This window comes from Phyllobates terribilis, unplaced genomic scaffold, assembly GCF_046119375.1.
Source record: "Phyllobates terribilis strain yellow unplaced genomic scaffold, ASM4611937v1 Scaffold_2__4_contigs__length_985480577, whole genome shotgun sequence".
Classification (NCBI taxonomy): Eukaryota; Metazoa; Chordata; class Amphibia; order Anura; family Dendrobatidae; genus Phyllobates; species Phyllobates terribilis.
Genome location: NW_027362762.1, coordinates 84,925,779 through 84,945,686, shown reverse-complemented (window position 1 = coordinate 84,945,686; position 19,908 = coordinate 84,925,779). Strand labels below are relative to the sequence as shown.

The following is a 19,908-nucleotide window of genomic DNA, read 5'->3' as shown; positions in this document are numbered from 1 at the left end:
TTTGGATTTGTGACAAGCTGAAAAATGTATCACCTACCCGTGTATAAAAACATTTTACAGCATTACACACTAAAAAATAGCAGGATGAACAAAACGGGAAGTTGTCGATGCGGAGCTTCAGTGCATGAAATTGGTTTCTATTTTTGACAAGTATGCAAATCCTGCGCATGCAATATTAAATACTGTACAGCTGCTGTGTAATGTATTTACTCCTTACGACTCGACTGCATCCAAGTGGAAACGATTCCTTTTTCATTGCCTTCAAGAGACACTAAACCTTCAGTCTATTTTATTTCTATCTACTGTGTCAGTAAAATGTTATCCATTGTTCCCTGGTATCAGCCATATCGGGCGGGTAAGAGAGGGACTGCTGCATTTTCTAATGGAACGACTGAAGGGAAGTTTGGAAAAATGTGCGTCCTCATCATGACTACTTTGCTGATCAAAACAAGGACAAAGAAGACTTTTCACTGGAATTTGGTTTCTTCTCCAATTACATGTTCTGCTGATTCTGGAACAGTTTTTCTTTTTCTTCTGTGCCCCTCCATTCCAAAGTTATGCCCTCCGGTAATAATGGTACAAACTTTCCCTTCAACCAAGTTCCTTGTGGGCGGGGCTGGGTTTTGATTGGTCAGATTCAGAGGAGAAAAAGCAAACGCCCACAAAGAATTTCTGTGGTACACGCCCACTTGCTTGAAGGAAAACTTGACATCTTTATTTCTGGGACGGCATAACTTTGGAACGGAGAGGCACAGAAGAAAAAGAAAAACTGTTCTAGAATCAGTGAAGTCGCGGCAATTAGAGGATGTGCTCAATCGGGTTAAAAAAAAATCAAGCAAAAGTTTCTCTTTGAAAGGGTATTCTGGTCTAAGAAAGTTGTCATCTATTCACTGGATAGGTGACGACTTTTAGATTGAGATGGAGCCTAACCGATCACCAGATGGCACGACTGTAGCCAAAAGGGCTGGAATGGAGCATACGCCCTGGCTCTCTATTTAGAGTCTAGGGGCCCGATTCATCAAAACTAGCGTGAACAAGATGACGTGCTGGAGTCAGACACTCAAGATTCATGAAGACGCATAAGCTGGAGAAAGATTTGTGGAGAAGCGAACGTCGCCACTCGTCATTAATTTGATTTTTGCTGGGAAAGTCCTCAAACAGTCCTCTTCTCCTCTTTCTGTTCTCCAAGCTTAGTGTGGCACACACAATGCAAAGACTGAGTAAACTTTTCCCCTTTTTATCTGGTTTCATTTATGATTTTCATATTGCTCACACCTGTTACTTGCCACATGTGAGTTTAAAGGAGCATCACATACTTGAAACAAGGTTGTTTACCCACAATTTTGGAAAGGTTCTAACAATTTTGTCCAGCCCATATTTGAGGTTTTGTTTGAAATTATGTCCAATATGCCTTTTTTTCTAATTATTTTTTGTTGTTCCAATACATACAAAGGAAATAAACACGTGCATAACAAAACATGTGTAACTGCAATATGTTTCTGGGAAATACTTCATTTTCTGAAATAATTCCAGGGTGACCAACACTTTCAGCCATGACTGTATCTCCTGGAACTGAGCCGACACCATACCGGGCTGGTGATGGCTGTGTTATACAGCTGGTATCTGCCTGGTATCACTCTTCTATAACCATTTAGATGCCGCCGTCAATCTCTGACAACGGTATATAATGCTTGGGTTTCACTACATGATGCAACATAGTATTGTAGTATATAAAAAGAGCAATCAATCACAAGTCCACGTCTCTTAAGGAAAATAAAAAAAATAGTTTTAAAAAATATATATATAGAAGTTTAATTCCGCGCCCCTCCCCCCGACACACACATTTTTCTAGTTCAAAACTAAAATATATTTATTATATTATATTTGGCATTAACATGTATGTAAAAGTCCTGTCTATCAAAATATAAAAGGATTTAAACCGTATGTTACATGTCAAAGACAAAAAAAAATCGAAAAGTCAGAAAATTTAATAAAAAGCTATCAAAATCTAGTATCAACCCCAAGATGGTATCAATAAAAATAGTTAGCTAAGGACACAAAAGGAAAAAAAAAGCCCTTACACTGCTCCATCAATGGAAAAACCTAAAAAAGTTACAGCTCTCTTGAAATGTAAATATGCTCCATTCACTTAAATGGATACAGTCCCAAGCATAGGAGGTGGCTCCGAGCGCTGCTCTGGGGGCAAAAAAGAATTCTGAACCGGCTCCGCGTCCCCTTCATTTACAGGATTTTTAGGATTCATGACAGTTAGGAACTCGCTAGCAATAAGACATAATGTTCCGAAATCTAGAAACCCCCTTAATGCCTAATGGACGTCTTTATGTGAAAACAGCTTCCAAAATAACAAAATAAGAATGGAATATCTTGTTAATGATGTATCCAAGGAGGCCGCTTCTGCACAACGCTCCAGCCTCAGGCTCAGCGGCGAGTACATGGGAGGCTCGGCTGGTAGTGACAGCGAAGCGTTACGCCAATCTGACAGCAATATGTCTCTATTATTTTGCCAGGAGAAGAAAAAAAGTTTTATTTTAGTGAAAAAGTTAAAATGCAAAAAAATAGATAGGATTATATTATAGGAAAAAAAAAAACCTGGATTTAGTCACATTTACTGTACACACAACCCTCTAACATAGTGTTCTTTTATTTCAGCAGGAGAGGCCGCGGTCTGCACGCCGCACAGGAGAGGCCGCGGACTGAGCGCCGCCCAGGAGAGGCCGCGCACTGAGCGCCGCCCAGGAGAGGCCGCGCACTGAGCGCCGCCCAGGAGAGGCCGCGGACTGAGCGCCGCCCAGGAGAGGCCGCGGACTGAGCGCCGCCCAGGAGAGGCCGCGGACTGAGCGCCGCACAGGCGAGGCCGTGGACTGAGCGCCGCACAGGCGAGGCCGCGGTCTCCGCGCCGCACAGGAGAGGCCGCGGACTGAGCGCCGCACAGGAGAGGCCGCGGACTGAGCGCCGAAGAGGTGTTATGCGCTGTGCAGAGAGACCCAAGCAAGACTGACACCAAACCAGCAAAAGTGCAGTCACAGAAGCATCTGTCACAAGCTGCTCAGCTAGGCGAGCCCTTGAGAGCCGGGAATACTCTTCACCCAGCTCCCATTAAATGGAAGGGGGACTTTGGCAGAGCCCTTCCCAGGCCCACTGTCGCCGGACAGCTGGCGTCTAGTGACACGGCTGGTGCCTAGTCAAGGACCAGGTGAGTACCTCTGCAAGAACCCCAGGAAGTGAGACAAAGAGAGGAAATGAGAAAACCCCTGAAAAGATAGCAAAGCCTACTGCTAGCACCACTCACCACTATAGCACTGAAATAAACAGCAAAGGACTGAGCAAGGAGCAGGATTAAATAGCCCGCGTAATGATCAGACTGTGCGCCGTACTGGAGGGGCCGCAGTCTGCGCGCCGTACTGGAGGGGCCGCAGTCTGCGCGCCGTACAGGAGGGGCCGCAGTCTGCGCGCCGTACAGGAGGGGCCGCAGTCTGCGCGCCGTACAGGAGGGGCCGCAGTCTGCGCGCCGTACAGGAGGGGCCGCAGTCTGCGCGCCGTACAGGAGGGGCCCGCAGTCTGCGCGCCGTACAAAAGGGGCCGCAGCCTGCGCGCCGTACAAAAGGGGCCGCAGCCTGCGCGCCGTACAAAAGGGGCCGCAGCCTGCGCGCCGTACAAAAGGGGCCGCAGCCTGCGCGCCGTACAAAAGGGGCCGCAGCCTGCGCGCCGTACAAAAGGGGCCGCAGCCTGCGCGCCGTGCAAAAGGGGCCGCAGCCTGTCTGCGCACCGTACAGGAAGGGCCGCAGTCTGCGCGCCGTACAGGAAGGGCCACAGTCTGCGCGCCGTACCGGAGGGGCCATAGACTGTGCAAACTCCAGCCCACTGCAGGGAGGGAGCGGGAAGAGTGGCTGATAATAGCCTTCTATCATCCATAGAGAAGCATGGAGCAGATTCAGTGACAACTACAGATTACACACGGCTAAGTAGAATTGTACATGTCACACATGCATTACTAGTGTGTCGCCATTCTACATCCTCTCCTAGGATTATATCTAGGAAGCAAAGTGGGAGGTTTCCCTGAAGAACAGACACCGAGTGTGCAAATTCTGACACTACAATCTTAATTTCTGAAAGGAAAAAAAAAAGGTGGGGGGTGGTTATGATAAGTAGGCGGGTGATGCATACAAGGCGGGGCAGTGAACTCTGAGGGCGGAGCTTGTCAGCACATTTGCAGTTTTATCAGATATTTTTTGTACATTGACCCATAAGATGTCACCATCATCCATCTGATACACTTTTTTATCACCAGACAAATTATGCAGCAATCAGAGACATATATTTACTATTTTATTTTAACCCCTTAAGGATGGGACAATAGAGGAGTCTTTAAAATCTGTAAGTTCCCATGATAACTTTCTGATGCAATGTATTTCTGCTGAGCAAAAAACGCAGCGTCTTACCCTTCCCGCAAAGTGGATGGGATTTATAGAAATCTCGTGCCCGCTGTGCTTCTTTTTTTTACACTGCATAAGCTGACCCGCGAGGCGTTTTTACAACCTGTAACATGTCCGTTTCTCTTGCGGGAGCGCTAGCTCCATGTTACAGCTGACGCCCAATGTGGATGCTGCGGCTAAAAGCGCTGTACCTGAGGCACGCTTGGGCCGTACGTTTACGACACCGGCCATTAACTACATAACAACAATTATTACTTATCAATCAAATGAGATGAAACATCATGGACGTACTTCTTCACTGCCTCTCCGGGGGACAGGGATGTGGCCACAGAGCTCCCGGGCTGCGACACATAGAAGAGCTGCTGCTCGTTCCTCACCGGCGCTATCTTACACTCATGTTCATGGCCCCAAATGACCAAATCCAAAAAGTCATCCAGAAACTGCTCAGGGATGTAATTTGTGGCCCCGTGTTTACTCCTGAAAAAAAAAAAACGTATAAAAAAATAGAATGAATAAAGCGGTTATCATACAAATGACACGGAGCAGTACGGTCATCCATGACCACTCCCCCATATCTAGGGGACTAATGGGGCCAGCCGAGTGCGGTACATGACTGTCTGTATCAGATTCGGAGATGCCCGACCTCACATGTCCCGGCTGCTCCCTACGTCTGTGTCTGTAGGCACTGATAGGATGGGTTTTCAGTTTATGGATGGGATCTAAGGGATAACGTTTCTCCTTGTGGGGAGTGACATGCCAGGCTTGGCATGTCAGAGTGAGGAGACTGATAGGTGGCTTTAAAGCATGCATGGCCTATCATTTCAGGTAACTTTTCTAAATAGGTCTTCATGTGTGTACATGATGAACATCACTATTTCAGGCCATTACAAAACTTGTATCCTGCATTTTCTCATTATTTTCCCCTCTACAGGCTCTATAGCTAATTTCCAGTTGGGTGGAAACTAGCTGCTATGATGTCTTCCATACACAGCACACACAAGACATGAAGGATTCCTGCTCTCCTGTCTCTATGCAGCACACATTTAGAAGCAACATGGAGGACATTATGCAGCAGTACTGAGCAGTGTAGCTGTGAAACCAGCTCATAATCCAGCAATATAGTCACCCTGTTTTCTCTGTGTGATGAGTGCTCTTTCCTTCCTTCTCCCCCCATCATCTATATAGAGCAGCACATATTTAGAAGCAACATGGAGGACATTATGCAGCAGTACTGAGCAGTGTAGCTGCGAATCCAGCTCATGATCCAGCAATATAATCAACCTGTTTTCTCACTGTGCTGCGTGACCTTTCCTTCCATCTCCCCCTACCTTCTCTATAGATGTTAATAGGCAGCAGTAATCTGACCCCTCAGTCCATCTTACTTTGACCAAGAGGGATTTCAGCGAATTTTCAAACTGAATTACATGTTTAGGATGGAGGTGTGATGAAAAGTGGATCATAAGTGGAGAAAGAAGCAGATTTCTCTGGTAAGACATATTACAAAGTGTCTTATATTCGCTCGTACTATTGATTTATGGAAATTTTGTTCATACGACTGTGACCATTTAAGAATCCTTGTTAAAAAGATAATCATGAGAATAATTTACAAATGGCCTGGAGCATCGTGGAATATTTCCTTGAACTCTTATTTGAAGAACTTCCTTGACACAGATCAGACGTCCAGGCCGTATCAGGAGGATCTGCCGGAGGACCGTACCTGTTCTGATGAATCACAAACAAGTTGAACCAACTGGATTCCTCCTCCCGGGGGCGTAACATGGTAACTTGTTTGTTAACAAACATTCTATAAAGTCTTTCATCTGGAATGGACCCTGCGGGGAGACAAAGCGGAGCGGCAGATCACGAGACAGAACTGATGACGAGAACGTAAATATGGAGCAGCAGGACGCCGGCGGATTATGGTAATACGCTGTTATTTCTCATTATAACAGCGACAGAAACAAGTATCGCAAAATACAGTGAACGGTGCTGCTGATCTCAGCCTAAAGTGGCGTACAACCAGCTGTGGGAGAAACAGAAGGTACTGTAAGTGCAAGAACCAGAACATGGTGTGAATGTCAGCCTTAAAAAACATTTTGTGTACTAAATCATTTCTTAACAGAATTGTAAAGCTGTGCGGGGCTCTAAAAACAAAGCTCCAAATCCTCAGCAGAATATTAACCCCTTTACCCCCGCGGGTGGTTTGCACGTTAATGACCAGGCCAATTTTTACAATTCTGACCACTGTCACTTTAAGAGGTAATTACTCTGGAACGCTTCAACGGATCCCCCTGATTCTGAGATCGTTTTTTCGTGACATATTGTACTTCATGATAGTGGTAAAATTTCTTTGATATCACTTGCGTTTATTTGTGAAAAAATTGGAAATTTGGCAAAAATGTTGAAAATTTTGCAATTTTCAAACTTTGAATTTTCATGCCCTTAAATCAGAGAGATATGTCACACAAAAGAGTTAATAAATAACATTTCCCACATGTCTACTTTACATCAGCACAATTTTGGAACCACAATTTTTTTTTGTTAGGACGTTAGAAGGGTTAAAAGTTGACCAGCGATTTCTCATTTTTCCAACAAAATTTACAAAACCATTTTTTTTTAGGGACCACATCACATTTGAAGTGTCTTTGAGGGACCTATATGACAGAAAATACCCAAAAGTGACACCATTATAAAAACTGCACCCCTCAAGGTGCTCAAAACCACATTCAAGAAGTTTATTAACCCTTCACGTGCTTCACATGAATTTTTGGAATGTGGAAGAAAACAGTTAACATTTAACATTTTTTCACAAAAATTTTACTTTAGACCCAAATTATTATTTTTGCAAGGGTAACAGGAAAAAATGGACCCCAAAATTTGTTGTGCAATTTCTCCTGAGCACGCAGATACCCCATATGTGGAGGAAAAACACTGTTTGGGCGGGCACACGGCAGGGCTCGGAAGGGAAGGAGCGCCATTTGACTTTTTGAATGTAAAATTTGCTTGACTAATTAGCGGATGCCATGTCGCGTTTGGGGAGCCCCTGATGTGCCTAAACAGTAGAAACCAGACCCCTCTATGAACTTATCTAAATGTGTGGTGAGCACACTGAACTCCAGGTGCTTCGCAGAAGTTTTTAACGTAGAGCCGTGAAAATAAAAAAATCAAACTTTTTCCACAAAAATAATTTTTTAGCTCCAAATGATTTATTTTCACAAGGGTAAGAGGAGAAAATGGATCCCAAAAACTGTTGTGCAATTTCTCCTCAGTACGCCGATACCCCATATGTGGGGAAAATACAGTGTTTGGGCGCACGGCAGGGCTCGGAAGGGAAGGAGCAATGTGTGACTTTTTGAACGCAAATTTGGCTGGAATTGAGAGCGGACTCCATGTTGCGTTTGCAGAGCCCCCTGATGTGCCTAAATAGTGGAAACCCCCCACAAGTGACACCATTTTAAAAACTAGACCCTCAAGAATTTTATCAAAGGATATAGTGAACATTTTGAACCCAGAGGTACGACACAGAATTTGATAACATTAGGTCATCATATTGAATAAGTTGTCTTTAGTTTTGAGCATAAACTTGAGTTTGCATCGGGTACTCGGGTATGCACTGAGTATCGTGGGTGCTCGAGTGACATGCTCAAGTCCCCGCCCCGCATGTTTCACGGTTATTAGACACCCAAAAAAAATCATGCGGGGATTGCCTGTGCATGGCAGGCATTTCCCGTGTGTTTTTTTGGCTGTATAACAGCTGTGAAACATGCGGGGCGGGGACTCGAACATGTCACTTGAGCACCCGCAATACTCAGTGCATACCCGAGCACCCGATGCAAACTCAAGTAGCGAGCACTTGCGCTCAACACTAGTCACCATATCATTATCATTTTTTTTCTTTACTTTTGAAAAGTTCCCAACACCAACACAAACCTAACACTAACCCCAACCCTAACACTAACCCTATCACAACTTTAACCCCAACACAACCCTTGTCCTAACCCTACCCTAAGCCTAACCATAAATCTAACCTTAGAGTTTATTTTTTACGCCGTTCCTCATGCGGTATAAGTGATTGGACGACTTTATTCTTTGGGTCGGTGCGATTACAGCAATGCCAGATTTATATCGGGTTTTTATGTTTGGCAGCTGTCACGCACTAAAAGACGCTTTTTTTTTGTAAAGATTAGTTTTTGCAACCATGTTTCCATATTTCGGCATTTAAGGGTTTGTTTTTTGCAGGACAAGTTGACGTTTTTATTGGTACCATTTTCAGGCACGTGACATTTTTTGATCGCTTTCTATTCAGATTTTTGGAAGGCAGAATAAACAAAAACCAACAATTCAGGAATTTAGTTTTTTTTTTGTTTTTATACCGTTTCGCATGTGGTAAAATTGATAATGCTGCGTTATTCTTCGAGTCAGTACATTTACAACGGTACTAGATTTATATTGATTTTTATTTGTTTTGGCGCTTTTACACAATAAAAACTATTTTGTAGAGATAAAAAAAAAATTTTGCATCGTTTTATTCCGAGAGCTATAACTTTTTTATTTTTCGGCTGATGGAGCTGTATGGTGGCTTGTTTTTTGGGGGACAAGATGACGTTTTCAGCGGTACCATTTTTATTTACATCCGTCTTTTTGATCACGTTTTATTCCATTTTTTGTTTGGCGTATGATGATAAAGCATCGTTTTTTGCTTTGTTTTTTATTTTATTTTATTTTTTTCACCGTGTTTACTGAAGGGGTTAACTAGTGTGACAGTTTTATAGGTCAGGTCGTTTTATTGTATTTTGTTGTTTTTTTCATAATAATATTTATTTATGGATACAGTATATATATATATATATTTTTTTTATATATATATATATATATTTTTACAAATTTTTTTCACTTTCTGACACTTTTAATCTTTGTCCCACTATGGGACTTTCATTTTTTGCGGGCTGACCACTTGCATAGCATAGGGATGCAGAAGCATCCCTGTGCTATGCAGGCTGTCAGCCCTGCAGGCACAAGTTAGATTATGCGCAGTGCACAATCTATCTTACTTCCTGATGCCTGGTGACCCGGATGTCGTCATGATGACATCGGGTCACCATGGCAACGATCGGGACGACATCGGGTCACCATGGCAACGATCGGGACCCTGCACACACAGCACGGGATCTCCGATCCAAGGTAAGAGGGGCTCTCTTACCTTTGCCTGCTCTCGCAATGCTGGGGGGTTAATGTGCTGACACCCGGCGGCGAGGTGTAATAATACGTACCTGGTCATTAAGGTCCAGGTCACAGGTGCGTACTATTATGCCTCGCGTCAGAAAGGGATTAAAAACAATAAAAATTCTGCCTGCCTACAGCCACCACTAGGGGGAGCTTGTGAGCTCACTACATACTGTTCATACAGTATCCTCAGTATTCAGTGAGCTCCCCCTGGTGGTGGCTACAGGAAGATTTTTTTCAATTTAGCTCTATGTTTATGAAGGAGTTTTAGAGCTCTGTATCAGATAAAAAAAGGTGCTGCAACTGCTTAAACAAGTTAATCAACTAAAGAATAGGACCTAACATGGTGTATATCAACTTTAACCCCTTCCCAATATTCACCACACAGGGGACGTCAGGTGATCCCGTTCCATAGACAACGGGTGTCGGCTGTTTTTTACAGATAGGGCCGACTGCTGTATTACTATGTAGATGCCATTGTCAATTATAGACCCCCAGCATCACATAAGATGAGTTCTGCTGTAGGATAGCAATCTTGATGCAGCGCCCCCCACCCAACGCCCTCCGTAATCATGTCACTACACATTAATAAGGCTAATAGATGTCTCCCTAAGGACGGGTTTCCACGCAGCACCAGTCACATACAGCAACCGAGCTCTTACCTACAAAACCACGCTGTCAATGGCCACCACATTGTGAAATCCCAACCTGACGGGACTATGGCCACTATGGAGCATCATTTCCAGCAGTGAGAGGGAAAGTAAGAAAGGAGAAAGATGAGGAGAAGTGTGAGGAGGAAAGAGAGAAGAGAGTGGGGATGAAATAAGAGGAAGAGCAAGATGAAGTGAGGGAAAGAAAGAAAGAAAGAAAGAGGGGGGCGGAGAAAGAAACATGATAGGAAAAGGAAGAGGAGAAAGAAGGGGGGACTGTGAGGGATGAAAAGGAGACAGAGGAAAGAAAGAGGGAGAAAGGATTGGAGGTAATGTGGAGCAATGAGTGTGAACAGGGTGGAGGGAGGAAGGACTGAAGGAAGAAAGGAAGGAATAATGGAAGACTAAGAAAAAAAAAGGAGCAAGGACAAAGGACAGCTGTACAAAAAGGAAAAAGGAAGGGAGAGAAGGAGAAAAGTGAGGGAGGCAGTGAGAGATAGAAGAGAGGATAGAAAGATGGAGAGAGAAAGAGAAAAATAAATGAAAGAAAAAGAGGAAGAAGGAAAAAAAGAAAAGAAAAATAAGAGAGAAAAGAAAGAAGGAAACAATAAGAAAGAAAAAGAGGAAAAGGAAAAAGATAAGAGAAATAAAGCGAAGTAAAAGAAATAGAGAGAAAAAGAAAGAAAAGAAAAATAAAGAGGAAAGAAAGAACGCAAGAAAGAACGCAAGAAAGAACGCAAGAAAGAACGCTAGAAAGAACGAAAGAAATAAAAAGAAAAAAAATGTAAAAAAGAGAGAAAGGTAAAAAAGAAAGAAGGAAGAGAGAAAAAAAGAAAAAATAAAGAGAGAAAGAGAAAGAAAGGGAAAAAAAGAATAGACAGAGTGAGAGAGGGGAAGAGAGAAAGAGAAAAAGAAAATAAATATAACAAAAGACAAGGTAGAAAACTGTAAAAAGATTTTGATGACAGCAGAGGTTCCCTTTACTGATTCATGTTTTTGCAGCTATAATTTAATTGTAATTACATTTCCGCTTAATTATAATTATCAAGTAATCAGATGATTAATAATAATGAAATCTGCTGTACATGATGCACTATGGGAAGCACGAGCCGGATAAAATCATACAGACACGAGAACACGATCGGCCAAACCACCAATGACCGGAAACTGGAGGTAAAGTAAGATTTAGCGGGTGCAGACACCGGTGGTCTGACGTTAGGGGTATCCTAGTGATCGGCCATTAATGTGTAACCTGAGACAACGTCAGGGCACATGTGTATGGAGGGGTCAGGAGGTCTGGGTATAGGCTGACCACAGTCACCCAAGGTGTATGGGCCACAACACGGTGCCAACCAAGCACAAAAATACCCTATGGACAAGACTAATAGTAAAACCAGGGTACAATTCATTCATTTATACATTTACAGGAGGAACAATACCTAATGACGCGTTAGGTTGGAGAATAGATGCTCCGGAATTGATGCCCCCTGTCTGCTCCTCATTCTGAGCAGATCTCAGGATATTTTATCTATACAACAAAAAATGGTCTCATTAATCTTATTCCAATTATTTTCGCCTCTTGGAAGGAAAATACTTGACATTTGAGAATAAATTGGTATCAGTTCAGCAGGATTAGATGTATCATGGGCCGGAGATAGCACATGTGTGATAGATAGTGAGGGATCAAGGTGCAGAGAAGAAGAAAAGTCTCGCCTGGCTCTGAGACGCTCTCATTCTGCTCTGATTACATATGATGTATGGAGGGATCAGACACGGCAAAAAGCCAAACCTGTGACCGAGTCCGCACCGAGAATAATTGCCGCAAAGTTCAGTAACATTATATGTTCTCCAACACAACTCTCACCAGAAAACATCTACATGAAAGTATAAACCTAGATCCGGAAATATCTGACCTTATCCACTGTGCATCCAATAATGTATATTGTGGATGGAAGGATATGCGATAGATGGATAGATAGATAGATAGATAGATAGATAGATAGATAGATAGATAGATAGATAGATAGATAGATAGATAGATAGATGGATAGATAGATGGATAGATAGATAGTCATTGCCATCCTTGAAATTGACCCAGAAAATGAAGCATTTTCCCCAGACAATTATTACAATCCCACATGTTTTGTTATACACATGTTTATTTCCTTTGTGTGTATTGGAACAACACAAAAAAAAGAAAGGCAAATTCGACATAATTTCACACTAAACCCCAACAATGGCCGGACAAAATTGTTGGCACCTTCCAAAGAATTGTGGGTAAACAACTTTGTTTCAAGCATGTGATGCTCGTTCAAACTCACCTGGGGCAAACCAGATAGAAAGGGGAGAAGTTGACTCAATCTTTGCATTGTGTGTCTGTGTGTGCCACACTAAGCATGGAGAACAGAAAGAGAAGATAACTGTCTGAGGACTTGAGAACCAGAACTGTTGAACAATATCAACAATCTCGAGGTTACAAGTCCATCTCCAGAGAACTTTATGTTTCTTTGTCCACGGTGCGCAACATAATCAAGAAGTTAACAACCCGTGGCACTGTAACTTCTCTTCATGGACGTGGACAGCAGAGAAAATTGATAAAAGGTTGCAACACAGGATAGTCTGGATGGTGGATAAACAGCTTAAAGAAGTTGTCCGGTACTTTTTTTAAATTGTCCAATGTATTCAGCATGTGGGCATAAGTGTATTTGTAAATACCTTGTGTTGCTGATAATGCCTGTGAGTGGCGCTATCAGTGGCCGCTCACAGGCATCATGTGCTGACGTCACAACAAGTGAGGCGTGACTCAGCGCTGGGGTCCCTGCGGTGGCTGCTGAGTTGTGGGCAGGGTTATTCCCCACGTCACACCCAGCATCCACCGCACGCTTTCACAATGAATGGGGAGAGGCAGAGTGCGCGGTGGATGCCGGGTGTGATGCAGGGGAATAACCCTGCCCACAACCCAGCAGCCACCGGTGGAACGCTAAAGAGTGACCCTCGGCAGCAGCCTGGATTTGTCGTGACGTCAGCGGATGTCAGTGCCGGCTGCAGCCAGGGGTCACGTGATGCCTGTGAGCGGCCAGTGATAGCGCCACTCACAGGCATTATTTGCAACACAAGGTATTTACAGAGATACTTATGCCCACATGCTGAATACATTGGGCAACTTTAAAAAAAGTACCGGACAACCCCTTTAAATCAAGTTCCAAAGAATTCAAGCTGCACTGCCGGCTCAAGGTGCATCAGTGTCAGTGCGAACTATGCATCGACATTTGAATGAAATGAAACGCTATGGCAGGAGACCCAGGAGGACCCCACTGCTGACACAGACATAAAAAAGCTAGACTGCAGTTTGCCAAAATATACGTGAATAAGCCAATATCCATCTGGGTAAGCATCTTGTGCACAGATGAGACCAAGATAGAGCTTTTTGGTAAAGCACATCATTCTACTGTTTACTGAAAACAGAATGAGGCCTACAAAGAAAAGAACACAGTACCTACAGTCAAATATAGTGGAGGTTCAAAGATGTTTTGGAGTAGTTTTGCTGCCTCTGGCACTGGGTGCATTGACTGTGTGCAAGGCATCATGAAATCTGAAGACTACCAAAGGATTTATGGTCGCAATGTAGTGCCAAGCAACAGAAAGCTGGGCTTGCATCCTAGTTCATGGGTCTTCCAGCAGGACAATGACCCCAAACAGACTTCGAGAAGCCCCCAGAAATGGATGAAAAAGCGCTGGAGAGTTCTGCTATGGCCAGCAATGAGTCCAGATCTAAATCCCATTGAACACCTGTGGAGAGATCTTAAAATTGCTGTTGGGAGAAGACGCCTTCACATATGAGAGACCTGGAGCAGAGAAAAAGAAGAGTCCAAGATTCCAGTTGAGAGGTGTAAGAAGGTTGTTGATGGGTATAGGAAGCGATTGATTGCAGTTATTTATTCCAAATGGTGTGCAACCAAATATTAAGTTGAGGGTGCCTATTTGGGGGGTTTTACCAGTAATTATGTCCAGTTTGTCTTTTTTCTCTCTGTTTTTTTTGTGTTGTTATAATGCACACAAAGGAAATAAGTATTTGTATAACAAAACGTGTAATTGCAAGAATTTTCTTGGAGAAATACTTAACTTTCTGGAACAATTTCATGGGTGCCAACACTTTCGGCCATGACTGTAGATAGACAGATAGATAGACAGACAGACGGATGGCTTGAGAAAGGTTCACACCTCAGAACCGAAACATTGCCATTATGGGCTAATAATTCCCTTTTTGGCCATAACTTTTTGGAGTGTTGCCTCCAGTTGTTGCTTCTTATCTAGATGGCTTGGTCCTTGCCGGGGAGGCTCTGCACTCATTTGTCTCTGGTGCTGCTCCTGCTTTAAAATGTATAGATAGATCTACACTCCTCAACAATTAAATTGCAAGATCAAGAAGGAAAAGTCATGCAATTCTGGAAATCACAGGATGGAGACGTTACTGATCTGCAAATGAAGAAATGGAAAGGGGTGACCCTCATGAGGGACCATGCCCTCTAAGAGGAGGTTGCAGTAAATTTGCTGAGCCGTGCAAAGGCCCGTTATCTGAAGATATGAGGGACAAGGAGGAGGAGGAACTTGCACTGCGCCAGGTGTTTGAACAGTTGCTTCAAGCGATCACTGAATGCAAGACATCCCTCACGGGCAAAATTATGGAAGTCAAGATGGATGTAGGAATGCTGCTTCAGGATTTACAGTTCTTCAGGGCTGGATTACAGAAGTGGATCCTGCATCTCTCATGTAGAAGACAGACTGAGCCCAATCTCCACAAATGCATCATCAGTTACTAGAAGGGTGGACAAGTGGAGCAAAAGACTGATGACTTAAGAGAATCCTCTACGCTGAAGCAACTTGCGAATAATTGGTCTTCCAGAACAGGCTGAGGGACAACTCCCAGGATCCTGGCTAAAGTCTAACCTGGAAGAGGAGTTCTCTCCGATGTCTGTTGTGGAGATAGCCCACCATGTATTGGCAAGGCCTTGTCCTACAGGAGTGCACCCGGCTGCTGACTTGCAAGGAATGAGACACAGATCTCCCCTTGGCCAAGTAGAAGGTCCTCTTCAAAGGTCCTGAACATACACATTACGTCACTATCCACATTATAAAAGACCTTACCATTATCGGGTCATACCGTTGTGTACATGGGCTTGGAATAAACGCGATTTTTTTTTTTTTCACCTTTTTTGAAATGGGAGTGCCTCCATTTTTGTTAGCTACATAACTAGACAGACAGACAGCAATTACCTAGTCCATACATGGCGATCTTGGTCCGGCCTTTCTGCAGCAGTACCGGGCTGATGTCAATTTTCTCTACAGATGTGGAACGGCCAAAATGGTTCACAAGTCCGGCACAACTGAGTAAATCCAGTGCACACAGTCCGTCCGCCTGTGAAGAAATAACATAGAGGTGTAACTTGATAGAGATGATTACAATCAAACTGTGCGACTTCTCCGTCCTCCTTTGCCGGGGAACTTATAGGTCATTATCACCCATAAAAAACATTTGTGCCATGGTTGGGAGCTCAGGTACCTGCAGAGAAGGGAGAGGCGAACCACGGTTTGGCCTCCACTGCAGACAGTAGGAGATTTCAGAAAGCTGCCACCTCTGGAGGGGGGCAGGAGGTACTGGTGCTTACTGACAAGATGCAGCTAGTGTGTGGAGACTTATAGGCAATGCCCCTGGTGTGTGGAGACTTATAGGCAATGCCCCTGGTGTGTGGAGACTTATAAGCAATGCCCCATGGGAAAAAGTATGCAAATTATGGGAATATATAAATTGTTATATTAGGATAATTACCCCAGTCGGATCATCATGATTCCCATGGACACTGAATGTGGGAATAGAAATGTTCAGATTGTCATCCTGATAATTCACCCATGGAAATCTGTGGGGGGAAAAAAAAGGTTTAGCAAAAAGACAACCAGAAGTACGGAACTTAAAGGGATTCTCTTATAAGCAACATTAGCCAAAGGATAGATGATAAATACATGATCGCTGGAGGTACAAATGCTGGGACCCCTGCTGATCCGGAGAAAGAAGAACCCAAAGTCCCTGGTGTGAATGGAGTGGTAGTAAGCTTGTGCGACCACCACTTTTATAGACAGTGGAGTAGTGGTCACACATGCTCACTACCATTTGGGGTCTGAGTTCTCAAAATCGGTGGGGACTCCCAGCAATCATATATATATTTTTTACCACAAAATTCCTATAAAGCGGTTTTCCAGGACTTAGGTCATCGATATCAGATCAGTCTGGGACGTTCTAAAATATAAGCAGCTTCAAGAGATGATGCAGTTGCAGGAGACAAAAGCCAGCTGTCAGACACAGCCGGACAACCCATAGAGAAGGCAGAAAAGGTTTATTGCTAACTAGTTAGCTGTATACAAAATGCTGATGCATCGCTGAGTATAGCATCAGAAGCGCTACCAGCAGGGATCACTTGATCACCGGATGACACAAGGGAGCAGGAGTTAAAGTCAGATCTACTCAGCAGTGCAGCCTGGAAATGAATTTGCCCTGTAACTAAGACTAATAATCCAGCCTCAGTTACAGGGGAAATCAGCAATAATAAAAATTTATTTAAAAGAAACTTGTCAATTTGTAACTGCAGTGCAATCGGCCACACTATGTCATAGAAGCTGAACAGGTTGATATATAGTTTTGTGGGGAAAAAATCAGTATAACTTGCATTTTAAGCAATGATATATGTGCTCTGTGTGTGCATAAGGGTCCAGTGGGTGGTCCTAATCAGTGATTGACAGTTTTCCTTTTGTAAATGTGCATGTAGAGATGACCATCAAGGGCTGATTTGGAACGGCCACTGCCCCCGAGTGAACAGAAAGAGCAAAGATTTCATTGAATAAAAAGTTTTACTGAGTCTTTTCCCACAAAACTATCTACTGAACGGAGCGCCTCCTGCCCTATAACATGCCGCTGGCAGATTGCACTGCGTTTACAAGCTGACAGATGCCCTTTATATGTTAAAAAGACCACAAAACCTTTTAGGACTATATGTGTATAATAAACAAAAATAACTTAAAATATATTTTAAAAACCTTAAAGTAGGAAAAAAATAATTTAAATAAATAAAATGTAAAAAAAAGAAAACTGCTGCCAATCCAAATCACTGTTTCTAGCCTTACCAATTGTAAAAGAAAAAAAAAAAAACATGCGCTCAATATAAAAATAATTGCTATCGAAATGGAAACACAATCTAAAATGTTTTTTAGCAAGTCCTTTATTGTCATAAAAAGAAATATACAATGTGAAAAACAGACACGTATTTACTTTTTTTTCTCTAGATTTTACCCTGATAATGGCACAAAAAATATATATATATATATATTACTAATATTAATTTAAAAATGGCATAAAAATTAGTCCTCAAGTATCCTGAGAAGTGTCACACCCCCGTCGATCTGGTAATGATGACCTACTGTAAGGAAAGGCCATCAATATACCGTAAAAGTCCGGGACAATCCTTTTAAATAACATGTTAAAGTTACAATTGAAAAAGCTTAATAAATCATAAAGATTATATGCGATTTATATATACAGCCCAGAATACTGATATAATCATATTAACGGTATTCACTGCGAACCGTAAAGTGCAGATAATGATCTGTACAAGATATTTCAGCTTTAGAAGAAACACAAACACTTCCTGGACATTTGTCTCTTTCAACCGTATTTACTAAGAAACTAGAAACAAGTTCCCTTTCCAGTCCATGAATATGGACGTCAGGAGACCTAAGACTGAACATCACAGGTCCTCTGGGCAATATTCTAGAGTTATATGAATGGAGAAGTTACTGGAAAGATAAAATAACTTTGTAAACACAAAACCCTGATGAAGTTTATTCGCAAGAAGTCTGCCGTAAAACACTTTGATAAGTTGATGATTTTTTGTTCAAACATAAAAGCTTTTACATCCTGTATTAAACTTCAGAGCTGCACTCACTATTCTGCTAGTGCAGTCACTATGTATATACATTACATTTCTTATCCTTTCAGGAATCCTATAGGGCTTAAGGTTCACCCTCATATGCGGTTCTGTCAACACGTCATGCTCCTCCACCTGTGTACGCCCCGGCAAACCCGAGAACAGGTCACGGTTCCGCTGCAGCAGTTCTCGACACTGTTCCTTCTGGGCCGGCGATAAAGTGTCCGCTATCGTTGCATCCTCCACATTGGCTTCGGGACTGGCTCCCAGGCAAGGAGCTCCCAGCGTTTCCCCATCTCGCCACGGTTTGAGCAAGTTCATGTGATATACCTGGTGTGGTTTTCTTCGGCCTGGCTGGTGTGGTGGACTTTATAATTCACTTCGCTGAGTTTCTCCACCACCTCATACGGGCCTTGCCACTTGGCCAGGAACTTGCTCTCGACTGCGAGGATAAGAACCAACATGCGGTCCCCCGGCTGGAACTGCCGCAGCCTCGCTAATCGGTTATACACCCTTGCCTGCGCCTCCTGTGCCTGGAGGAGATGCGCCTTCACGATAGGCATGACTTTTTCCATTTTCTCCAGCATTTGGGCGACATTCTCTATGATGCTTCGGTGGGGCATAACCTTGGCTTCCCAGGTTTTCTTGGTGATATCGAGGAGCTCTCGCGGATATCAACCATACAGGGGTTCGAACAGGGAGAAGCCAGTAGAGGCTTGTGGAACTTCCCTGACCAAGAAGAGCAGGAACGGAAGCAGGTAGTCCAAGTCTCAACCATCCTTCTCAACGTCCTTCTTGAGCATCGCCTTGAAGGTTTTAATAAAGCGTTCCACTAGGCCATCCGTCTGCAGATGCATTCACTGTGTACATATATTACATTACTGATCCTGTGCTGATCCTGAGCTACATCCTGTATTATACTCCAGAGCTGCACTCACTATTCTGCTGGTGAAGTCACTGTGTACATATATTACATTACTGATCCTGTACTGATCCTGAGTTACATCCTGTATTATACTCCAGAGCTGTACTCACTATTCTGCTGGTGCAGTCACTGTGTACATACATTACATTACTGATCCTGAGTTACATCCTGTATTATACTCCAGAGCTGCACTCACTATTCTGCTGGTGCAGTCACTGTGTACATCCATTACATTACTGATCCTGTACTGATCCTGAGTTACATCCTGTATTATACTCCAGAGCTGTACTCACTATTCTGCTGGTGGAGTCACTGTGTACATACATTACTGATCCTGTGCTTATCCTGAGTTACATCCTGTATTATACTCCAGAGCTGTACTCACTATTCTGCTGGTGCAGTCACTGTGTACATACATTACATTACTGATCCTGTACTGATCCTGAGTTACATCCTGTATTATACTCCAGAGCTGTACTCACTATTCTGCTGGTGGAGTCACTGTGTACATACATTACATTACTGATCCTGAGTTACATCCTGTATTATACCCTAGAGCTGCACTCACTATTCTGCTGGTGCAGTCACTGTGTACATACATTACATTACTGATCCTGTACTGATCCTGAGTTACATCCTGTATTATACTCCAGAGCTGCACTCACTATTCAGCTGGTGCAGTC

At 43.3% G+C, this 19,908-nt stretch overlaps 1 protein-coding gene across 1 annotated transcript in view; it reads right to left on the bottom strand.

Annotated features, from left to right (window-relative positions):
* Positions 1-19,908, bottom strand: part of MRE11 (MRE11 homolog, double strand break repair nuclease) — a 242,404-nt gene that overhangs the window by 180,278 nt on the left and 42,218 nt on the right. Inside the window, exons 5-8 of the mRNA XM_073662176.1 lie at positions 16,155-16,242; positions 15,602-15,743; positions 6,172-6,286; positions 4,746-4,931 (exon numbers count right to left, since the gene is read on the bottom strand). Coding sequence (XP_073518277.1) covers positions 4,746-4,931; positions 6,172-6,286; positions 15,602-15,743; positions 16,155-16,242 — 531 coding nt within the window. The remainder of the gene's footprint in view (positions 1-4,745; positions 4,932-6,171; positions 6,287-15,601; positions 15,744-16,154; positions 16,243-19,908) is intronic.